At 43.2% G+C, this 24728-nt stretch overlaps 1 protein-coding gene across 1 annotated transcript in view; it reads left to right on the top strand.

The window, feature by feature from the left end:
• Window positions 1-385: 385 nt before the first annotated feature.
• LOC139320230 (gamma-aminobutyric acid receptor subunit alpha-2) overlaps window positions 386-24728 on the top strand; it is a 441414-nt gene continuing 417071 nt past the window's right edge. The window contains exons 1-3 of the mRNA XM_070948459.1: window positions 386-398; window positions 864-957; window positions 5285-5400. Coding sequence (XP_070804560.1) covers window positions 386-398; window positions 864-957; window positions 5285-5400 — 223 coding nt within the window. The remainder of the gene's footprint in view (window positions 399-863; window positions 958-5284; window positions 5401-24728) is intronic.

The following is a 24728-nucleotide window of genomic DNA, read 5'->3' on the forward strand; positions in this document are numbered from 1 at the left end:
CACCACCACCACTACCACTACCACCACCACCTCTCTCTCTCTCTCTCTCTCTCTCTCTCTGGAAGCTCCTTTGAACGCCTCCTGGTACTCCCAAGGTAGGCTTCTCACCCTTCCCCCTTCCCCTCTTATCTCCATCCATGGAAAAACTCAAGAATGAGTGGCTTTGTGTGTTGATCTGCACAGAAACAGGGGGAAAAGATGTTAGCCTCTGTTTCCGCCAGTCTCGACGTGGATTTGCATGTGCATAAAGAGGATTCACTGAACCTTTCCTCACCCCTCAGCTAATACGAGCCTCCTGTTTTGAGTAGATCCTTTTTAAAAAAGATTCTGCAACTTTGTGCTGCGCTGTGACTGTTTTTATTTATGAAGTGCATATCTCGTCTTCATGAACGTGACAGGTATTGTCTTCAAACAGCTGTCAAACATGTTCAACATTTGTAAGATATAAACTGCATTGGATTATAGGGATGTCTGTAATATCCTTCCTCCTGTTCCTTTCCTCCTCCTCTTCTGTCTCATATATTTTGGAAATATATATAAAATTAGAGTAAATGTAGTGGTAAACCAGTGGTGAAGTGGTGAATTAATTTACTGGATAGGGAAAAGTCTGGAATCTTTTTATGTTACAGAGAAGGGTGGAGAGAAAACAATATTACTTGCATCTGTCCATATGTCACTTTTAATTACGCATTGCATGTTCAAGCAAAGCATGATCTCAGTGGAGGGTGGCAATATAATAAGTTGCTCACTGGGAGAAAAAGTGCTTTTGAGACCCCAAGATTTAAAGTCCTTGAAGTGATGGTAGTTGAGTTGACTGAAAGCATCGATAAGTAGATATAAGCTAAGTATCCTCTCTTTTTCAGCCTTTAGGTTTTGTAAAACAGCTGCTCTCAAGAGGAAGAAAATACCCTACATAATGCAGTGGCTTCTCATTTTCTTGATATGCTTTTCTGCAAGGTGAGAGGAAATTTGGATTTTCTGTCAGCAACATTAAGGAATATATTGTTTTCTGGTGGTTAGTTTCTGTAAATGGCATATATACAGAGATGAGTGATCAAAAATCATATTCCTAACATGAGCTTTCTAATTGTATGAAGAACAAGAAGTAAAGGAAAAAGTTATGGGGATGGTAAAATGCTAGTAAACGTATAGTAGACCAGTCCTAAATGTCAAATGATATTTGTCATGCTTATCCTAAAATAAAACAGAAACTAGGAGTTGTTTTTCTGTTTTTGTATTCTTTGATGTTTTGCAATGATTCCTGGAGTCATTGTGCTACTATTATTTCAAGCCTGTCCACACAGAGAATAAGATTTTTTTAAAGTCCAGAAACAAGAGAAAATAGGGAAGATAGTGGGGTGTTTTGTATACGGACCAGTATTTTTGGTCAAGATAATAGAATGGACTTATTTAATCTGTAAACCTCTAGGTGGAGATAGTATACAATTTCACAATCCCATAAAATAAAACAATGATATGAATTACTAATCAACTTTTCTGGCTGCTGAATAAATGGCAGTTCTAAAATAACAGTATCATAGAGCACAAATTAAAGATGTTCATTAAATTGTTACCTGACCTCATTATGCAATACATCCAGTCACTACATTTTTTATTGTAAATTCACTGATTTGTCACTACATTCTTGCTTGTAGATTCAAATCTGGATTGCACTATCATCATAGCTAATGTATTTGGATATTTGTTTTCATCAAATCATTGAACTTCAAAGTTTATTGTAAAAATTAGATTTGGGGCTAAATAATTGGCTACATATTTTTGTAGTCAGATTGAAAATTTTATTCAACTAGCAAAGATACTGCAGTATGAGTTTGGCCATAGAGGGCCTGATCTTCCTGTCTTTACTCAAGTGAGTAAGTCACATTGCTGCCAAGGAATCAGCATAAATAACAGAAAATGATTCCAGTTTGTCCAAATTTTTCTGAATTAGACTTAATGATAGTCATTTTGTGTACTAATTTGTCTATGGAAGAGACCTTTATTGGATACTTCCACAAACATATGTTTTTACACAATATGCATGCATTAAAAATGGTATTTAGAATACGTCTCAAGTAACCTGTGGCAAATAGTTTTAGATAATTGCATGGAGATGGTAAAGCAATATTTATGTTATTTTAATGTGAGTCTGTTATTTGAAATTTATAATGTCTTTGTTATTTGAATTTGTATGTTAAGAGGTGCTTTAGCTTTTCAGTAGTAGTCTTAGCCAGGCAGCAGACGCATATTGGATTTATTACTGCTTTTAGTAAAAGGAAAGGAGGAAGCTAAGTGATTTATTGTTGTTATTTTATTTTTCATGCATCTTTAAATTCATTCTGCATATAATGTTTCTTATTTTAGGAAATCAATATATGTCTTTCACTGAAACCTGATTGTTGTTTTCAATTACAGTTGTTGCAAGAATTTTAACAGCAATAATGCCAATCTCAGGTTTTTTTAAAAAAGCTGGGCAGAACTCTTATCATTTGCTTTGTCATCCTATATGTGCCCATTAATTACAAACATGGAAGGCAATTCAACATAGGAAATTCATTTATGGCTTATGAACCACGTAGTCCCTAAGTGAATACAGTAAATTTTTAGATGGTCCAAAGTAAAAAAAATAATGATAGTCAACATCTTTGTACTGATTGTCCTTGAAGATATTCATTTGTATAGCACCAATTGGGGAGTTCTGTATAACTCTTGTTTTCATGGGTAACCATAAATCAGCATTGCACAATATTTTGGAGTGCTTTATGCACAGCTTTTCTTATGGGGAAAAATGATTATGTTTCCAGTTCTGCAAAGACTGGAAAATCATGTCAACCCTTTCTTTTAAGGGTTGTTACCAGCTACCTATATTTATGTAATTGATAGCAGTAAAACAGATTGCAACATCTAGCTAGATTTGGTACATCTTGAAAAAGCTAAGCAGGGTTGGGCTTAGTTAATACTTGGGTGGTAGACTGTCAGAAACCCTAGGTCTATAAATTAGATTGAATTTTGAACAAATCCCAAGCCAGTTTTGTGCTGCTGCCACACAAGCTACATAGATGTGCCCATGTAGTCACAAGAGTCAGCCTTGACTATGAAGAAGTTACTTTTACTTTACATAAATATTGCAGCTATGCATGCCTGAAATGTTATTTGGAAAAAGAGCTTCATGCTTCAATTGAGCATGGCACTTCTCTGCTATTTTTTTTTAAAGCAGCAGATCTTCTTTAAGGCTTCTTAGCAAGTCCTAAAAAATGCTACTTCAAACTCATGCAGAAGTCTTTTAAAAAAGGCTGCTTTAAGGGAAAAAAAAAGAGAGAAAAAAACCCTCTGCCAACTCAAGATATGAAGCAGTCCTTTTGAATTGTTTCTGAAACTTAGGCAATTCTAATAAATATAGTCCTTTAAAAGAGTTGATTTTATTCTCAATGTTTGGATGATTTGAATGTGCCGGGCTATTTCAAATGATGGGTGAATTTTTCCAGGATTGCCATCTTCTTTTAACTTGACTTCTTTTAAAGTCTTCTTTTTGCAATTTTTTTTTTTGAAAAGGCAGTGCCATCTGCTCAGTGCACATGCAGAGTTTTTAAAGAAGGGTAGTTAGCCTCCCTTTTTCTTCAATAATATTTTTAAAAGGAGGGGAAACGTTTGCTAAGAATGGCAGTGATTCAGGTAATAGCTACCCTGTTTCCTCCAAAATAAGACATCCCCTGATAATAAGCCCAATCAGGCTTTTGAGCACATGGCAATAAGGCCAAGCACTTATTTCAGAGTTCAAAAAAATATAAGACAGGATCTTATTTTCGGGGAAACACGGTATATTTGAGTCTCACCAAAATTATTTATTATTATTTATTTATTTCATTTATTACAGCCACCCACTCCAAAAGAGTCTGAATGACTTTCATATCAAAATACACAATTGAAATAATTAAAAACATAATAGCCTAGTCCAGTGATGGCTAACCTTTTATTTCACTGCATGCCGGCCTGCGTGCCAGAAATGGCATGCAAAACCATCTCGCGAGGAATGCGCGGCCCTGCTGGCCTTCCCACCGATACCTGGAAGAGTTATGGTCCATTGCGCATGTGCAAGCTGGCACCCAAACTTCCGCTTTCTGGCATGGACGTGCGCCCGACGAACAGCTGGCCATCGCGTATGTGTGCAACATAAACCAGGAAGTTTGGGTGCTGGCCTGCGCATGTGTGATGGAACACCGCTCTTCCGGGTTTTGCTGCTTCCGCGTGTGCGACGGCCAGCTGATCGGCGCACGTGTGTGCACAGGAACGCGGAAGAGGAGCCAGCGAGGCTGTACATTCCTCACGGGATGATTCCGCATGCCACGTCCGGCACATGTTCCATAGGTTCGCCAACACGGGCCTAGTCTAAAAAAGCAATTATTAAAATCAATAAAAATATAATAGGGCTACATAGATACTACAAGATGACAACATTTAATTTAATTTAATTTAATGTAATTGAGAGGATCTGGAGTATACACTTGGCCCAAATATATTAAGAGGGCAGAAACAATTGGAGATAGGCAGTCCTGCAAATAATCAGGCCCTTTTCCTGATAAGATTTGGTAGACAATAATGAACCTTTAACATTGAAAGCCTCACCCCATCTCCGCTTCAGACTTAAAGTTCATATAAATGTTCCCTAGCTACTGTTACTTAGGCAAACCTGAGCCTAGTGGAATGGAATTGCACCATTAGCTATGCTGTCATATTTCATATGCTTGAAATATGTTATATACATATATACATAGAAAAGAAACCCCTTCCTGGATTATATCCATTTATGTAAAGTAAAACAAGGTCTCCCTCAAGTCAGAATTGATTTCTGGTGACCTCATGGACATGCTATGCAGTTTTCTTAACAAAAATATAGAAGTGGTTGTCACTGTTTTCTCCTGGGATAGCATTTTCAAAATTCTTATCTTGGCTACGTTGAAGATTTCCTGGTAGTCTTCCATTCAAGTATTGACCATATCTAATCTACTTTAGCTTTTTCAACATCATGCAAGGTTATTGGTTATCGAGACAGAGTGGAAAAGGATGGATAATTTGAGTATTTAATATTGAGTATAATTTACTGCAGGAAGCAGCAGGAAATTAGAAACAGGAAAGTAACTGCTGTTATGTTAGCATTAGTTATATATTAAAAGGAGTTGTTAAATGAAAGGTTCCATATCTAAAAAGCGATTGATCACTACATATTCAAACTATAATAAATGTACATGGAGCATACTTAGTTTATTTTTTCCTCAATGTCTGTTAGATCAGCACTGGCTGACCCCAATGAAGATGAAGCAAAAAATAACATTACCATCTTCACAAGAATTCTAGACAGACTTCTGGATGGTTATGATAATCGTCTAAGACCTGGACTGGGAGGTAATAAATAATTTGATTCTGAAACAAACAAAAGATCCTACAATGTTCCTAGAACTCCAGGGTTTAAGAATTCTGTTTACTAATGTTCTCCTAGTAGTAAAATTTCATGTAGTAATTTTAAGTTGTGGGTAAAATGTTGAGCATAGGTTTAAGAAAGTGGTTTCCAAACCTTTCATGTTTAAAATCACTCTTCAGTACTGATGGTATGAAGTCCTTGGATAAGTAGTACTTTCTGTTTTATATTTTGGATTAATTTGGAGCTTAATATTATATGTGATGCTAGTTTATTTGAGTATATATAAACTGCCCCAAGGACCTGATGTGGTACTTTAATCCTATTAGGGAAAGAACTTTGACTTAAGCTATAATTGAAATATTGGAAGTATTAATGAAAATTAATAGCTTCTCTGTCTGTATAACTAGTGTTAGAAGCACTATGTAGCACAGTTAACATAAATTACTTCTGCTAGAACTATTAAAGAAAGTCAGGATGACTCATGTAGTCTATTTAAATACCTGTCTTTCATCCAGAGCTTTTCAGGTCTCTCCCTTTCTGCAGTTGTTTTTGGAGTGAACTAAACTTTCCTATCTCTGATCTGCCTTTCACTAGGAGAGACTTTTGTTGCCAACCTGGTCAGGGAAATATTCTCTTTATAGCACTAAAAAAATTAACAAAGATTTGAAACAGAACTGCACAGTAACTTGCTGAATACAAGACTCTGAAATCTGTGAGAAAATCTATTAAAAAGAAAACAATTCCTGGCATCCTGATCAAGAGGCAAAGCTTAGGGATAGAAAATTGGCTGTGTTTTGAATGAACTTTTTCTCCCCTTAGTTTCTTACGGAATCCCTTGAAGTTTTCATGGACTTTTAGGATTCTATGAACTATAGTTTGAAAATATCTGTCAGAGTTCTGATGGATGCCCTAATTAAATCATGAGCCTCGAGCCAAGTTTCAAAAGAAATCCAGTTATTTATTAGGAGCTTCATGTCAGCATGTTCCAAGTGAAGCCAACTCTGACCCCACGTAATTTACGTCCCAATCATGACCCTGTTTCCCCCCTCCCCCTAGGGTGTGTCCTCAATCACATTCACCAGCGGAGCAATTTCGTGGGTTGTAGAGATCACTCCCCTCCAGTCACTGTGGGATGACCCTGGGAGACAGCCTTGAGAGAGATATGTCTGGAATGTGCTTCTGTTTTTGGCTGCCATGCTGCTTCGTTGGTTTCCCATCCCCCTTGCCTATGGTGAGAGCAGGCCAGGGATGCTTTGCGAGTTGACAGTCGGCTCCCCTCACTTCCTGAAGGCGACCTGTGCAAAGTAATTTGAGTACAGGTATAAATTTTAGGGTTGCGACTCCCCCCCCCCCCAGGCTTTTTTGGGTTGTCTGCATGGAATTTTGCTATGAGATCAGCCTGGATGTCCCTACTGTTTACCTAAGATGCCTATGATAAGGGGTGGCCCTTCCACTTGATTAAGTATTTGAGTTGCCTCCTGTGCCACCTCAAGTCGAGGATTCGCTGCACCTCATAATGGGTTTAGCCACCTATGACCACTGGGTTTGGGGGCTCACGGTTAGTGGCCTCAGGATTGATCTGTTTAAAGAGGCTACTATGGAATTCTGGGTGTATCTTCCCTAGCAGTCGGGCAATTTTAATTGCACCATGACTGGGTTGATTATCTTTATTATGGGGAATGGTCCCATAAACTTTGGCCCCAGTTTCTTGCTGGGGAATTTTAACGTCAAATATTTTGTGGAGAGGTAGACCTTCTCCCCCAACTGGAATGGCTGTTGCAGGGCTTGGTGTTGTCTGCCTGTTTCTTATAGGTTTGCGCTGCTTTAGTTAGCGCTTTCTTGACATTCTCCCAGGTTGCTGCAGCGTTGATATCAGTCAGTCAAGCTGACTGAGGAGGGGGGATTCCTTGGATATTCAGGTATTGGGATGAAGTCCATGCAACTCACTACTTTGAATGGAGTTAGTCTTGTGCTACTGTGATCAGCGTTATTGTATGTGACCACAGTGAAAGGCAGGAGGTCTGCCCAATTGAACTGCTGATAGTTCATGTAACACCTTAGGTACTGTTCTACCATGGCGTTCAGTCTCTCTGCTCCCCCCCTCCCCAGTGCTCGGATGAAAGGCCAAGCTAAGGCCCTGGGATGACCCAATGGACCGCAGGAACTCCTTCCAAAACTTAGCTGTGAACTGGACTCCCCTGTCTGAGATAATTCTCCATGGCACTCCATGTAGGCTGTAGATGTGCTTCAGGAACAGTTTGGCTAGCTGGTGGGCCAAGGGTAGTCTGCTGCAGGGTATGAAGTGTGTCTGCTTGGAGAATAAGTCTATTACAGTCCAGATCACCATGTTCCCCCCATTTTTTGGCAACTCCACTATGAAGTCCATTGCGATTTCCTCCCATGGTCTCGTTGGCTCTGCTACTGGTTGCATCAGTCTGGTGTGTGTGTGTGTGTGTGTGTGTGTGTGTGTGTGTGTGTGTTCCTGGTCATTTCTTCATTGTGGCATAGATGGTGCAACTTTTCACATAACTGTTCACGTGTTTCTTTATGCCGGCCTACCAGAATTGCCTCCGTGCTAAGTGTAAAGACTTTAGGAACCCAAAGTGGCCTGCTGATTTGATGTCGTGGCTCCTCTGGAGGATTAGGGTGCATAGGGATTCTGGGACATAGAGTTTTGTCCCCTTCCATGTTAGGTCATCTCTTTTTGTCAAGATGTGTTGATTGTCTCGGAACCAGGGGTCTGCTAGCAGTTTGGTTTTGAGTTTTGTGGTTAGATCGCTTGTGGGTTGGTCTTGCCAGTTGCGGCGTTGTCATCTGGTGGTCACTTGGGTGGCTGTTTGGGTAGGGGGGACAATGGCATCTATTACCTCCTCCCATTCGCATTTGTACTAGGCATGCGGGAGAGGCATCAGCTAGAAATTTCCTCCCCCCTGGAATGTGCTTTAGCACGAAGTCGAACAGGTTGAAGTATTGAGCCCAGCAGACTTGTTTGGGTGATTGTTTTCATGGGATCCTAGGGGCCTTCAGATTTTTGTGGTCGGTCCAGACTTCGAATGGTCTCTGCCCCCCTTCCAGCAGGGGGTGCCAGGTTAGCAGTGCCCATTTCACTGCAAAAGCCTCTTTTTCCCATGTGGCCCATCGCCTCTTTATGTCAGTGAGCTTGCAGGAGGTGTAGGCGCAGGGCTGTAGGTTTCCTTGGCTATTTCTTTGGAGTGGCACTGCTCCCACTGCCACATCACTGGCATCTGCTTGGATAACGAAGGGTTGTTTGTGGTCGGGTTGCTTCAGCACTGGTTCCTTTGCAAACAGTTCTTTTAGTGTTTCAAATGCATTTTGGCAGATTAGGTCCCAGAGCAGGGTTTCGTCCCTGGGTCCACTGTCTTTAGGAGGTCCATCATGGGTTTGATAATTTTTGCAAAGGAGAGATGAATTCCCTGTAGAAATTTCTGAACCCTTAGGAAGCTTTGTAGCTAACAAAGGATGGCTTGTACTTTGGCTCTGTCCATCTCTATGCCCTCCTTTGACACTCGGTAGCCCAGGTAGTCTAACTATGCATGGTGAAATTTGCATTTTGATAGCTTGACGTATAGGTTGGCTGCCAGTTTTTCCAGTACCTGGCAGACTAGAGGTATGTGGTCATTCATGGTATCAATGTAGATGAAGATGTCATTCAGGTAGACAAAGACCCCCTTATAGAGGTGCTTGTGTACCACTTTGTTTATTAACTGCATCAACACTGCAGTTGGGGCCCCCTGCAGTCTGAAAGGCATCACTTTGAATTGGAAGCTGCCTAGGGGGCAGTTGAATGCTTTTCCATTCATCTCCCTCCCTGATGCGTACTCGGTAGTATGCTTCTCTGAGATCTAATCTGGTAAAAACTTTTCCCTTGGCTAGGTGAGGTAGCATGTCCTTCATGAGAGGGAGGGGTATACAGTTGCAAGAAAAAGTATGTGAACCCCTTGGGATTACGTGGAGTTTTGCATGAATTGGTCATAAAATGTGCTCTGAACTTCATCTAAGTCACAACAATAGAAAAACACAGTCTGCTTAAAATAATACTACACAAACATTAGATGTTGCCATGGCTTAATTATTATTTATTCAATTTATATACCACCCTTCTCCTAGTGGACTCAGGGCGGTGCACAGCCAAAACTAAAATACATAACAATACAAAATTTAAAATTAATTAAAAGAATTATATACTTTGGCCCAAATTAAAACAGTGCGAATTAAAACCCATTAACAAATTAAAACTAAACAATTAATAACCATTAAAAACTAAAAAAGGGGGGCGGGGTTCACGCCAGCCCTGCTTGCTGGAAAAGAAGAGTTTTCAGGGCTCGGCGAAAGACCCGAAGATCCAATATCCTTCTTATCTCCGGGGGCAAATCGTTCCAGAGGGCGGGGGCTGCCACAGAGAAGGCCCTCCCCCTGGGAGTCGCCAGCCGACATTGCCTGGCCGACGGCACCCTGAGGAGTCCCTCTCTGTGGGAGCGTACTGGACGGTGGGAGGCTATCGGCGGCAGAAGGCGGTCCCGCAAGTACCCAGGTCCTATGCCATGGAGCGCTTTAAAGGTGGTAACCAACACCTTGAAGCGCACCCGGAAGACCCCTGGAAGCCAATGCAGCTCACGCAGGAGAGGTGTCACATGGGAGCGACCCCTCGCTCCCATAATCCCCCGCGCGGCCGCATTCTGCACCAGTTGGAGCCTCCGGGTACTCCTCAAGGGGAGCCCCATGTAGAGAGCATTGCAGTAGTCCAGGCGGGAAGTGACAAGTGCCTGAGTGACTGTGCGTAAGGAATCCCGATCCAGAAAGGGATGCAACTGGCGAATCAGGCGGACCTGATAAAAAGCCCCCCTGGCCACGGCCGTCATATGCTCTTCTAAAGACAGCTGTGCATCCAGGAGGACGCCCAAGTTGCGAGCCCTATCTGTGGGGGCCAATAACTCGCCCCCAATAGCCAGCGATGGTACCAGCTAGCTATATCGGGACGCCGGAAGCCACAGCCACTCGGTCTTGGAAGGGTTGAGTTGGAGCCTGTTACTCCCCATCCAGATCCACACGGCCTCCAGGCACTGGGACATCACTTCAAGGGCATCGTTGGGATGGCCCGGGGTGGAGATGTACAGCTGAGTATCATCAGCGTACTGATGGAACTCCACCCCAAAGCCACGGATGATCTCACCCAGCGGCTTCACATAAATGTTGAACAGAAGGGGCGACAGGACCGACCCCTGAGGCACCCCACAAACAAGGCGCCTCGGGGTCGACCTCTGCCCCCCTGCCAACACCGACTGCCACCAGTCAGAGAGATAGGAGGAGAACCACCGCAGAACAGTGCCCCCCACTCCCAACCCCTCCAACCAAAAGCCGCTGAGAGATCTAACAGGACCAGGACAGAGGAACAACCCCTATCCCGAGCCCTCCAGAGATCATCCACCAACGCGACCAATGCCGTTTCCGTGCTGTGCCCAGGCCTGAAGCCGGACTGGAGCGGATCCAGATAGACAGCTTCATCCAGGTACCCAGGAAGCTGTTGCGCCACCACACTCTCAACAACCTTCGCCAAGAAGGGAAGGTTGGAGACCGGACGATAGTTAGCCAAAACAGCTGGATCCAGAGCAGGCTTCTTGAGGAGGGGCCTCACCACCGCCTCTTTCAAGGCGGATGGCAAGACACCCTCGCTCAAAGAAGCGTTGATAATACCCTGGAGCCAGCCTCGCGTAGCCTCCCGGGAGGCCAGCACCAACCAGGAGGGACACGGGTCCAATAAACATGTGGTCGCGTTCAGCCGCCCCAGTATCCTGTCCATGTCCTCGGGAGCAACAGGGTCGAACTCCTCCCAAATGGCAGTCTCAAGACCGACACCCATCATCCCGTCTGTACCTACCCAGTCAGAGACCAAGCCTTCCCGAATCTGAGTGATTTTATCGTGCAGATACTGGACAAAATCCTCGGCACGACCCTGCAAGGGATCCTCCCGCGCTCCCAGATGAAGGAGGGAACGGGTCACCCTAAACAGGGCGGCCGGGCGATTATCTGCCGATGCGATAAGAGCGGAAAAATAGTTACATTTTGCCGCTTTTATCGCCACTAGGTAAGTCTTAATATGAGATCTTACCAGTGTTCGGTCGGATTCGGAGCGACTAGATCTCCAACTGCTCTCTAGGCGTCTTTTCTGGCGCTTCATCCCCCTCAGCTCCTCGGAGAACCAAGGAGCCAGGTAGACTCGGCGACAGGTCAGAGGCCGCACAGGCACGACTCCAAAGCATCCAAAGCATCAGCGGCCACCCTATCCCAGGCGGCCACCAGATCCTCAGCCGAGCCATGAGTCAGAGTCTCAGGAAATGGCCCAAGCTCCGTCTGGAACCTATCAGGATCCATCAGGCGCCTGGGGCGGAACCATCTGGTCTGTTCCGCCTCCCTGCGGCAGGGTGTGGCGGTTAGAAAGTCAAGCCTAAGAAGGGAATGATCCGACCATGACAAGGGCTTAATCACTATCTCCCGTATCTCGAGATCATTCTTCCACTGCCCAGAGACAAAAATCAGATCCAGAGTGTGTGCGTGGGTCCACAAATTAATTGGGTCAGGTCCATGGCCGTCATGGAAGCCATGAACTCCCGAGCTGCCTCAGACGCTTTGCCGACAGACGGCAGATAAAGTCCCCCATGACCATAAGCCTGGGGGTCTCCACCGCCACCTCAGCAATCACGTTGAGGAGCTCGGGCAGGGCCGCCGACACATGGCAGGGAGCCAGGTACGTAATCAGCAGGCCCATCTGCCTCCCTTGTCCCCACTTCACAAGGAAGGACTCACATCCAACTATCTGAGGTACAGTGGCCTCCCTTGGGGCGAGACCTTCCTTTACTAGAACCGCCACCCCCCCCACCCCTCCCCTGGGACCTTGGCTGATGGAATGCATAGAAACCTGGAGGGCACATCTCAACGAGGGGGACCCCCCCCTCCTGGCCCAACCAGGTCTCCGTAATCCCTACCAGGTCCGCACCCCCCTCCTGAACCAGATCACAAATGAGGGGGGCTTTATTTACCACAGACCTGGCATTGCACAACATCAACCGAAGGCCCAGGGCCTGAGGATCTGAACAACCCGGGATGTGAGACGAGCATTGAGGGCTGGATCACGCAAACGCTCGCAGATAGCGAGTGCGTCCTCCCCTAACACGATATGGCCCCCTGCTCCCGCCATATCTGCCCCTCCCACCCACGATGTCGATGGCAACGCCCTCCCCAATATAGGAACTAGCTCCCCCCGCTCCCCCCAACCCCTGTGGGTTACCCCCCGGACCCACCCTAATCGCCCGCCCGGGTCCCCTTAAAATTTTCGCTAAAAATTTTGTTAAAAAACCTCTCAATCTATGTCCCTTAAAACCCTTAAAACCCTTAAAATCCTTGTGCCACCTCTCGGGGTTCCAAGACCCGTCCTTAAAGTAAGTTTTTTCAAGGCCCACTGGCCACACCCAAGAATGGGGGGACTTTCTCAAGGCGACCAAGTCCGCGGTTGTATGAGTTCGTATAGTCATACTCAAACATAGAGATGGGCATGTCCATGGTGGCAGGGGCCATCAAGATCTCAGGCCAGTAGTTCAAGATCTACAATCCAAAAATCCATCCTAGCAATAGGCAATAAAGTCTGCATTTCCAAAACGCCCTCTCACGGCAATAGGAAAAAAGACGATGGTAATCCTCACTGCCCTCTCACCGCAGCGAGGTTCCTAGGCCAGATGGACAATCATCTGGGTGGGATCCACAGGTCGTTGATGCTCTCCCACTGCAACACATCTTGATCACACAATAGGTCCACAGCCGCCCTCTCACGGCGGCGGGCAACCACACCCGCCGCCGGGTGTGAACATAACATGTAAACAGTGCAAGGAGGAAAAAGTATGTGAACCTTTGGACTTAATAACTGGTTGACCCTCCTTTGGCAGCAATAACCTCAACCAAACGTTTCCTGTAGTTGCAGATCAGACCTGCACAATGATCTGGAGTAATTTTGGACCACTCCTCTTCACAAAACTGTTTCAGTGTAGCAATATTCTTGCGATGTCTGGTGTGAATCACTCTCTTAAGGTCATGCCACAGCATTTCAATTAGGTTGAGGTCAGGACTCTGACTGGGCCACTCCAGAAGGTGTATTCTGTGCTGTTGAAGCCATTTTTTTGTTGAATTACTTGTATGCTTTGGGTCATTGTCCTGTTGCATCACCCATCCTCTGCGGAGCTTCAGTTGGAGGACAGATGGTCGTACGTTTTCCTGCAAAATGTCTTGATAAAGACATTTTGGAATTCATTTTCCCATAAATGACAACAATCCGTCCAGGCCCTGAGGCAGCAAAGCAGCCCCAAACCATGATGCTCCCTCCGCCATGTTTTACAGTGGGGATGAGGTTTTGATGTTGGTGTGCTGTGCCTTTTTGTCTCCACACATAGTGTTGTGTGTTCTTCCCAAAAAACTCAATTTTGGTTTCATCTGTCCACAGTATATTTTGCCAGTAGTGCTGTGGAACATCCAGGTGCTCTTTTGCAAACTTCAAACGTGCTGCAATATTTTTTTTGGACAGCAATGGCTTCCTCCGTGGTGTCCTCCCATGTACTCCATTCTTGTTTAATGTTTTCCTTATTGTAGATGCGTCAACAAAAAAGTTAGCGTGTGCCAGAGATTTCTGTAGGTCTTTAGCTGACACTCTAGGATTCTTCTTTACCTCATGAAGCATTCTGCGCTGTGCTCTTGCAGTCATTTTTACAGGACGACCATGCCTAGGGAGAGTAGCAACCAGGGTGGATTTGATTTAAATCACGATTTAAATCACAATTTAAATCACAATTTAAATCACGATTTAAATCACTAGTCAGTAAGGCTTGATTTAAATCATAGTTTTCTACATAAAGATTAATTCTTGCTGGTATAACTTTAATATGCAAGTAGATGAAGATTTTTAGAATAACAACTTTTCATATTAGTTTTTTTTACCCCCAGTTTAATAGGTTAATCATTCATATTTGGACAACTTTTCTGATGTACTTAGGAAGGAGAAAAATAATCATTATCTTAATAATAACAATTTAAATAGATTTATTCAACTGAAACAATAACATTACAGCATATGTTATTTGCTTAAACAAACATCCATGTTTGTTAACTAATTTGGCTAAACAAAATATATATATTTTAAGAAACTTAGACTGTCAGCCCAGCCTACACATGAAAAACTTAAATACTCGTCATCTTCATCTTCTTTTTTGTTCATATTCTGGAAAAGAAAAACAAGCTTTCCTGCTTTATCGGGTCCCAAACGATTTCTCAATTTAGAATGAATGAGTCCAAAGAAAGAGATTATTCTTTCAATGCCTGCAGAAGAAGCTACTGCTTGTTAAAAGTGAAATCATTACTTGAACAGTCTCTAAATCCAAGTGCTTAAGTGACTTCCACCAGTTCACTGGTGTGACTTTCTTTAAAATATCTTCAGCAAACATATATTTCTTGAATGGTTCCCCCTTAGCTTTGAAGTTTATTATAGTTGGCATTACAGATGGATGATGGATACCCATGTCATAGCTAACTCCTCTTCCTCAGCACTTAAGTTTTGACCCTGATACTGGATATTGACAATATTTGCCAAAAAATGAACTGGAGACAGTACTTGTCCCATTCGTTTTTTTAATGCTTGTAATTTAATTCTGTCCATGTGTAGTTCTGTTTTTAAGTGTTCACTCAGTTCCTTTCAAATTTCAACAGCATCAGCAATAAAACAGCTATTTTTCTGTATTTTGTTTAAAGCTTCAAAGATGGGTTTCAGGATGCTCAGCATATGTTCAACATTTCTCTTAAACCCAATGTTGAGGATTTTGGCCGTGACAGTGCCATCTATTTTATCTCGATTTCCTTCACAAACTGTCATCAGAATAAGCCAGTTCTTGATATACTGCTCAAAACCACAGAGTTCCATCTAACATCTTGTGGGAGCGTTAGCTTGGTTCCACCCATCCTTTTCAGAGCTGCTGCAGCAAAATGATTGTTACGGAAGTATTTAGCAATTTCAACAACAGTAGTCTTTATTTCTGGAACACTTAAATCTTTAGCTAAGAGGTGCAGCAAATGAGCACTGCAACCATATGTTATTAGCTTTGTATTCCCTTCCTACTCTTCTAAATTTCTTCTCATCTTGGATACATTTGCAGCATTGTCTGTGACCAAACTGCATACTAGACATTTGAATTTTTGTTCACATGTTATAGCTTTTACTGCCACTGTAAGTATTCTGCTGTGTGCGCATTTCCTGATGTATCAATTGTTTGTGCAAGGAAGACTTTCCTTTCTTCTGTTGTTATACAAGCACATACAATAGGATCATTGTGGACATTACTCCACCCATCAATACTTAGGTTAAAAATTCTATCCTCCAGAGCTGTTGCACATTGTTCCATTTCTCTGTCATACACTTTATCCAGCAGTTTCCCTGCAACATCTGCTCTGCTGGGTGGACTGTATCCTGGTCTCAGTGATTGAACCATATTAATGAAATGTGGGTTCTCAGTCAGACGGAAAGAAGAGTTCGTTGCATAAACAAACTGGGCAATTTTTTCATCAATTAACTCTTTTTCTAATCTGCTAGTTTTTATCACAAACTTATCTATGGTGGTTCCAGGAGGGAAGGGTTTTTTCTTTCTTTTAAGTGATAGTGATATGTGGCTGTGGGTGTCTGATGATGATGATGATGATGCTAATGAAGCACTATCCTGGATGGATAACTCTGAAATTGTAGAACAGGAGGATGGTGATCTTGAAGGTGGATAGTTTCCAGAATCCATGAATTCCCCTAAACAAAAAAAGTCAATGCTGTTATTTTATTGTTTATACAATTTCTGCTTATTGTACACAGCACTGCCCCAAAAGGAATATTTGCTTTTCTTCAAAACTGTACCAAATGACAGTAACATGCAGTAATAATAAGAAATATAATATTGCTCAAACGTGACAGTTCAAGGCAGTCTTTAGAAATATGATTCAATAAAAATGTTTACCAACCTGAAGATCCTGCCTGTTCAAATGTGTTTCTTTGGTCATCTTCATCACAGCACTTCTCATGATGTTGCCTCATTCGGGCCACCAGGCCTTGCATTTCTTTGTTGCAGTGTTTGCAGTTTGTACGCATGCCTGCCTTACCGATAGGTAAAGGAACTTCATTAAAATATTGCCAAACTGGGTCTCTTTTACGGCCTGCTGCCATTATAGGTTTTTTCCTCCAAGGAAAGAATGTGATAAACCTCAGGTCATACACACAAAAAGATCCAAAGACTTGTCTGTCTGTGGCTGTGCAATATTGTACTCAGAAAGTTTCACTTTCATTTTTTACTGCTTGTCTGCTTGCCCCTTCCTCCTCACACTTAGATTTTTCTCTTTGGTGTCCAGTTGCTTTCTCATGTCATTGGTGCGCAATCCGCCGTCGACTTTTATGGCTACTCAGAACCACCCAGAGTCGGTTCAGGATGTCCTGATAGGTGATTATCTGGGCAATTTGCTTGTCCAGGCTTGTTCTGAAAAAAGAAATGTAACAGCTGCTCCGGCAAAGGGGGTAGCTTCCCCATGACTCTCCTGAACTCACAGATGTGTTTCTTAATGGGTTGCCCCCTCTGCTTTAGGTTTCTGAGCTCATCTTCCGCATACCGATCCTCCTCCGCCTCCTCAAATCTGGCCTCTAGCTGTCATAGGAAGTTGTCTACGTTGGGGGGGGGCTCTCCTCTTGTGGAGGGCTGCTAGCCATTCCCTTGCTTATCCCTCTAGCCCTTCGGCAATGGTATTCACCATGGCTCTGTGGGATGGGTAGAGGTGTCTATAGTGCTCTAAGTGGATCTCAGCCGAGTCAAGGAATAGAGTCACCTGATATCAGTCCCCATCCAATTTTCCGCTTAAGCGGGGTGGTTCATTCAGCACTGCTCCTCCCTCCTCATGTCGGCCCCTTTAAGCCTGTGCTTGATGTGGCTGGCTGTCTTCTTCGGCTCTAGTTTGTAGAGGTGGGTGGGCTGTCTGCCTTGGGCGGCTTATTTATTTATTTATTTATTGGTTTGATTTATATGCCGCCTTTTCTGGAGACTCAGGGCGGCTTACAATGTGTTAAGCAATAGCCTTCATACTTTTGTATATACCTGCTTAGTAGGGCTTTCGCCCCCCCCCCAAGTGGTGTTCTTTTTTTATACAAAGTCAGCTTATTGCCCCCACAAACCGGGTCCCCATTTTACCTACCTCGAAAGGATGGAAGGCTGAGTCAACCTTGAACAGGCTTGCCTGTTGCGTGGAGGAGGTACTGGTTACAGGGATCCTTCTTCTTCTGGTGGGTGGAGAAGCGGGGCTGTGTTTCCATCTGCATCTCCTCACTTCAAAGGGTTCAGCTGTAACTTCCCTCTCTTTTGGGCATCATGATGGCCCCTCATCACGAATGGTTGCCTGGTCAAATTCCTCCCTCAGCTGCTCTATGGATCTCCCCAGGGGTTCCGTCAGGGGCTTTGGGAGCCTGGAATGTGCCCAGTCTCACATCCAATCCACTCTTCCTAGCTTGCTCAGGGGCCTTCCCCCCTTCTGGGCATTAAGGTGGGGGAACTCAACCTCAGCTGCTTTAGGGATTCTTTTCCACCAATACTCATCCCTTTTTGCTTTGGTTGCTGGGGCGGGTGTCTCAGCTTTGATGGTCAGGGAGGGCTGCACTCCAGTTTCAATTAGGCTGCTGAGTCCTGGAAATCCCTGGTTGGAGGCAAGTTCTGCCTCTCTCTGGATTGGTTGGAGCAGGCTCTCTTCAGATAGTCCGCCCTCTGCCATGGTCGCCTGAATTTCTCTCCACGCACCCTGGGGGTCGGGGAGTGACTGAGAACCCTGGGCTCAGGAGTCCTGGTAATTTTGATTAGTTTTGAGAGAGTTGGCTTGCTGTCAGGGTTCCGACGGATGACCTAATTAAATCATGAGCCTCGAGCCAAGGTTCAAAAGAAATCCAGTTATTTATTAGGAGCTTCATGTCAGCACATTCCAAGTGAGGCCAACTCTGACCCCACGTAATTTACACCCCAATCATGACCCTGTTTCCCCTCTCCCCCCCAGGGTCATATTCATAATATTGATACCAACCTAGGCTTGAAGTGACTGGCGGAGAACGGCTGTAAGGAGCTCTCCCAAAAGCAAATTAGGTTTTTCTTTTTAACGTTTTAAAGTATTTTTATATTTTTAACTCACTTTTAATCTATTTTTAATCTATACCGGACTCTTACAAAGCACATATAGTGTGGCTACTGTTTGTTTTAGACATATTTTAACAACACTACAACCTGCATTCCTGGCCTAGGCTACTCCTGTGACTCCTCCTTGCAAGGCCTGAAATTCGGATTACTGGACTTGTTGACAAACCTCTGGAGGCCCCTAACTTCGGAGGGGATTTTGAGCTGTTTGTTTTTGGAACGAGTACAGTAAGGAACTGGCTGCAGACGCTCCCGGTAGGCCTGCCTTTAATGAAACCTTATCAGCTTTTTAGTCTCCTTCCCCCACATATTTCCCTGTGAAATAATTTAAACAATTTAAACATTTCTGAAAATAGATGATAGCAAAGAAGTAGGAGTAAAAGACAAGCCGTTGTTTGGAAAGGAGATTGGTTTTTACCTCTGTGGTGCCTCGGCTGAGACCATCATTAAGGCCTACCTTAACTACGATTGCCGAGGGAGGATAAATTATTGCAATATTTAATTTCGCTGGGAGATACTGGATCAACTATCTACCAGAATGGGAAAGAAAAGTAAGAGGCAGAGAGCTTGCTCTCTCTCCCCAAAATCTATGACAGAACTTACTTACTCCAAGCCTCTTAAACAGCTTAAATTGGATGACTTTATGGAGAGGTGTAATCCAGAACCCCAATCTGAACTTCGAACTTTGTCTCTGTCGACTGTATCATTGGGAGAGGGAGATACAGAAGGGGAGTTTTCTTCCCGGATTTCAGATTCAAACTCGCCTGCTAGAATGGGTGATTTTTCAAGCTCTATCCCCTCTCCTACTTCTAGCTGCTTAAAAGAAGTTCCGACATACTCAGACCTCAGAGAGATGGTCTGTACTCAGAGTATGTTAACTGCGCACACAGTAGATTCAATATATGACTTACTGACATCGATCAAAAGAGACATCGAGAGGATCTTCCAATTCTTAAATGGCCCTCACTCTGCAGCTAAGGAGGGTGAGATTGCACACTGTCCTGATGCGTGGAGAGAGTGGGAGGGTGTAAGACCTCAACCCAAACAACAAAGCATTGCAAGTACTGATGCTAACCCTCATCAAGGAAGAAGGTTGTTAAAGAAACAAATCGCTTTAAGGATAAGGAAAATCCCATGCAATAGAGGACGATGGACTTCAAAGGAAAGGATAACCCTCTCACTTGCACAGCTATTGAAATCTGATCCTTTATTAATAGATCTACTCAGATATGAAAAACTTCCCCAGCATAGCAATTGTGTTCGACTAATACTGCATTTTGACAGCAATACTATACCGAATGCTGTAATGAAAAGAAAAGGATCCCTGCTCAGATTTGAAGTCATTCCTACAAGAGTCTTCTCGAGTGGGCCTATTAAACTGCTTTTACAAGGACTTAACCAAACATCAAAAATGGTACCTAGGAACCACTCTGCTACCTCCAGGGTCTTTCCTCTAGAATCCGGAGAAACTATGGAGGCAGGCCAGATCAGGGAGGTCCCACATATGAAGGCAAGCACCGACAAACCAGAGGATGTTATAATCAGCGAATTTGTCTCCTTGTCTCCAAAGGAGCAAAGGTCGATGTTAATTGAATTTGATTTATTAAGATCTTCGCTAGCAGAAGCCTGTAGTTCAACGAGAAGGCTATCCAAGTCGGAAGAATGGGGAAAGCATGTGCAGACAAGGCCTAAAGTCGTTAAGTCCGTCCAGCGGGATAGAAGGGAAGGCAAAAGTCTTTTCAAAGAAACAAAGACCATGAACGTAGCGGCAGAAGTTCACCCTCCCCCAACAGCGCAACTGCCCTCACCTGTCTCATCTTCCTTAAAAACGGAGGAGGCACTTCCGCAACAAACAGAGGCCACTTTTGACTTCTTTGGCACTCCAGAGAAGGCGGTGGTAGTAATTCCGGACCCCTCCACCAGAAGGGTGGAGGAAGAGACACAAGGAGTAGTGCCTCGGGGTGACTGACTAGACAACAAATGGCCAACAACTAGAGTATCTTATATCCCTAGCCTTTCCCTCCTGTCCTGGAATATAGCGGGCTGGAAAGGCATTGCAAACCGGATGGATTTTATAAAATTGATTTCAACACATCATCTCATCCTCCTTCAAGAAACCTGGCTGACTACTAATGATCCACAGATCAGCTTACCGGGTTTTGCCTCATGGCATAAACCGGCAGGCAAAGTCAATTTAAGAGGGAGGGCGATTGGGGGCTTAACCACGTTGGTCAAAAGGGATACGGTATGGAAGGGTGAAGAAATTTCTTTAGATCCTCAAATCCAATATATTCTGCCTATTAGATGTACGTTCAGGGGGATGGACTTAATCTTAATTAATGTATATATCGCTCCATTTTCATTCCACCTTCTAGGAAGGGATTTGTGGGTTGAATTAGATTCAGTATTAGCTACCTTAAAGGGTCATTTTCCCCAAGCAAAAATTATATTAGCTGGAGATACTAATGCAAGACTAGGTCCCTCAATGAAGAGCTATGCTAACCGAGGCCTGATACCAACTGGTTACTTTTATAATGAGTTCACTTGGTCCTCAATGGACAAGAGGACCAATAAATATGCCCAGAGGTTAATTTCCCTGCTGTTTATGAATGATATGCAAGTACTTAGTGGCTCGAGTGATGGGTATATATATCCCTATACTTTCTCGTCCAACAAAACCTCAACCTCTATCGATTATATCTGCACTTCCTCTAGTTTACTACACCATTTTTCAGAAGTAAGAGCTATATTTAGAGAGGAAAGTGACCACTTTCCCATCACGGCTCTGGTTTCACTCTCTTCAGAAGTTAGGCCTCATTCAAGAGAGGAAATTGACATCTTAGCAAACGCCCGGGTTTATAACTATAAAAGGTTATATTGGCACAGACTTGATGTCAAATCTGTCACCACTTATTTGGGCTCAGACGAAGCCAGACACCTAGCAAGGGAAATCTCCCAATCTAAGCCCGGAGACAACACCCCAATGCCAGCTTATACAGAGCTAACTTCTACTCTTAGTAACTTAATGATCCAGAACGATAGAAAAGTAGATGGGATCTCTAGAAAGTGGTTTGATGATGATTGCCATAACTTGAGGTCAAATCTAAGAGCCGCAGTTAAGAAAGTTAACCGATCCAGACAGGATGGTGATTATTCAAATATGGTTCAACTCAGGAGAGCATACAAATCCCTACTGAAAAACAAGAAAAGTAGCTATAACACCAGGATGTGGAAAGAGGTAGAAATGGCAGCAAAATCCCAATTCCCTACGATCTTTTGGCATAAGATAGCCGGTATATTAAAACAACGTTCCCCATTTATGGACACTGATATATCAGCAGTAAAATTGGAGAAGCACTATCTTGCTTTATTTGATGGTAACAATACAACAAATGTCTTGCAATTGGATATCCTCCAGCAAGAATTAAGGAAATTTCCGGAATGGACACCAGTTACCCCTACCGAAGTTAAGCATATAATTCAATCCTTTAAAGGCCGGGAAGGCCCCTGGAGAGGACTTGTTGCCTCCTGAACTCTTTAGGTCCAACATTGACTTTTGGGTACCGGTGCTGGTAGCACTGTTTACTTATATCGATAAAGTAGGGATAATCCCTGAAGGGTGGAGGTTAGCTATAGTTTTTCCAATTTTTAAGAAAGGTGATAGAGCTGCCCCATCCAACTACCGACCCATCAGTCTTCTTAATATAATTTCAAAAATGTATACGAAACATCTCCTAAATAAAATAGAGGACTGGTGCTTGGATAAGGAAATTCTGGCAAATGAGCAGGCAGGTTTTAGATCAGGTAGGTCTACCATAGACAATTGTTTTGTCCTTTCCCACTTAATTAATAAATACAAGACCCAGGGGAAAAAGCTGTATACCGCCATTATTGACCTTACTGCTGCTTTTGATTCTATAGATAGGAACCACTTGTGGAGGAAACTACAAGTTATGGGGATGGACCCCAGTCTTATTTTGTTGATCAGGATTCTCTATACTAATACGGCAATTAGACTCAGATATGCAGCAAATGGGGCCTCAACAAACAGCATACCGACAACTAGAGGAGTGAGGCAGGGCTGCCTGCTGGGCCCTACTCTTTTTAACCTTTATATAAATGATATCCCAGCGCAGCTGGATGATCTTCTGACACACAGCCCCCAAATAGGCTCTAGATTTATTAACGTATTAATGTATGCCAATGACTTAGTGTTGTTTTCTAGAACCCAAATAGGAATGAGGAGACTTCTTGACAAGCTCACATGTTACTGTACTGCAAACCACTTGACTATAAATGTAGCTAAATCAAAAGTTTTAGTCTTTGGCAATAAGAATAAAAAGCACAATTGGCAGATTAATGACACAAAAATTGAGCAAGTTACCCAATATACTTATCTTGGAATTGTTTTTTCCAGTGCAGGAGGTTGGACTCCGCACCATCAATACCTTTCTCAAAAGATCAGAGCAGGAGCAAGCCTTGTATCCAAATTAAGTAAACGAATCCAACCAACCTCCATTTTACCTCTTCATAAAGTCTTTCAAGCTAAACTTGTTCCGATCATGCTCTATGTGCTGAAATTTGGGGTCTTACAGAGGCCCCCATATTAGAGAGAACTCAAAATAATTTGTTAAGGAGGATGCTTGGGGTAAACAATTCCACTTCAGCTGCAGCCATCAGAGCTGAATTGGGACATTTCTCACTGTACACCTATACAATCACTAGGGCGGTAGCCTACTGGCTAAAAATGACCCAGATGGATGCCAGCAGACTCCCTAAAATATGTCTAGAGGAACAGCAGATTTCAAACCCTCAAAGGTATTCCTGGCTAACCCGGCTGTCAGAAATATTGAATCGATATGGCGTAGGGTTCCCGTTGTGTGACACACTGAACCAAGTTAAACAACGGATTAAAGATATACATGGGTAAAGGGACATGGCAACCCTTTCAACTAATCATTCCCGTAAACTGCTGACAGCAGTTAAAACAACTTTCACTCTGGAAAAGTATTTACATTTAGAAATGTCATCAGTGGAGAGACAGTTATTTGTTAAGTTTAGATTTGAACTTCTAGATACCAACGTTAGATTCGGCCGTTATCGGAAAATCCCGTATGACAAAAGAATATGCATATGTGGGGTAAACGTCATGGAGGACACGGCGCATATAATATTCGAATGTAGTCTCTATCAAGAAGTAAGAAAACAATATCTGTCCCCAATTATAAATAAATTTCCCCACTGGAATATAAGCCAAAAATTAGAATTTCTGTTGAGGGCTGACTCTCCTCCCCTGGTAAGAGCGATCACTCGATACCTTAAAAGAATGACGGCAATACGAGCCAGTTATATCAAAAAAATTTTTATCGATTGTAAGGAAGATGAGCTCAGTTAGAGAGGAGCTATCCTATTTGGGTTATCTAGTCTTGGCAACTTAGCTATTGAAATTTGATATTGTAAAATTTTAATTTCATCTATCATATATTTTTAGATTGCTATTTTTGTAACTGTTTTATCTTTTTCCCTTTTTCTTTTCTGTTTTGTTTGAAAAGGCCTTCGGGCTATTCAATAAACTATACTATACTATTCATAATATTCATCAATCATATTCACCAACATAGCAATTTCGCGGGTTGTAGAGATCACTCCCCTCCGGCCACTAAGGGTAACCCTGGGAGACAGCCTTGAGAGAGATATGTCTGGAATGTACTTCTGCCTTTGGCTGCCATGCTGCTTTGTCAGTTTCCCTTCCCCTTTGCCTATGGCAACTCGAGAGCAGGCCAGGGATGCTTTGTGAGTTGACAATATCCTGATGTAGCCTAAATGCTAAAGAAATATGGTGATTTGATACACACATACAGGTGGTCCTCAACCTACAACTGCAATTGGGACCAAAATCTCTACTGCTAAGCAAGGTGGTTGTTAAGTGAGTCAGGCCCAATTTTTTTGTCACAGTTGTTAAATCATTGTAATTATTAAGCAAATCCAGCTTTCTACATTGACTTGTGTGTGGAAACTATCTGGCAAGTTCATAAATGGTGATCACGTGGCCCTAGAACATATTG

Source organism: Pituophis catenifer, unplaced genomic scaffold, assembly GCF_029215685.1.
Source record: "Pituophis catenifer annectens isolate HBS135680 unplaced genomic scaffold, rPitCat1.0.hap2 SCAF_8, whole genome shotgun sequence".
Classification (NCBI taxonomy): domain Eukaryota; kingdom Metazoa; phylum Chordata; class Lepidosauria; order Squamata; family Colubridae; genus Pituophis; species Pituophis catenifer.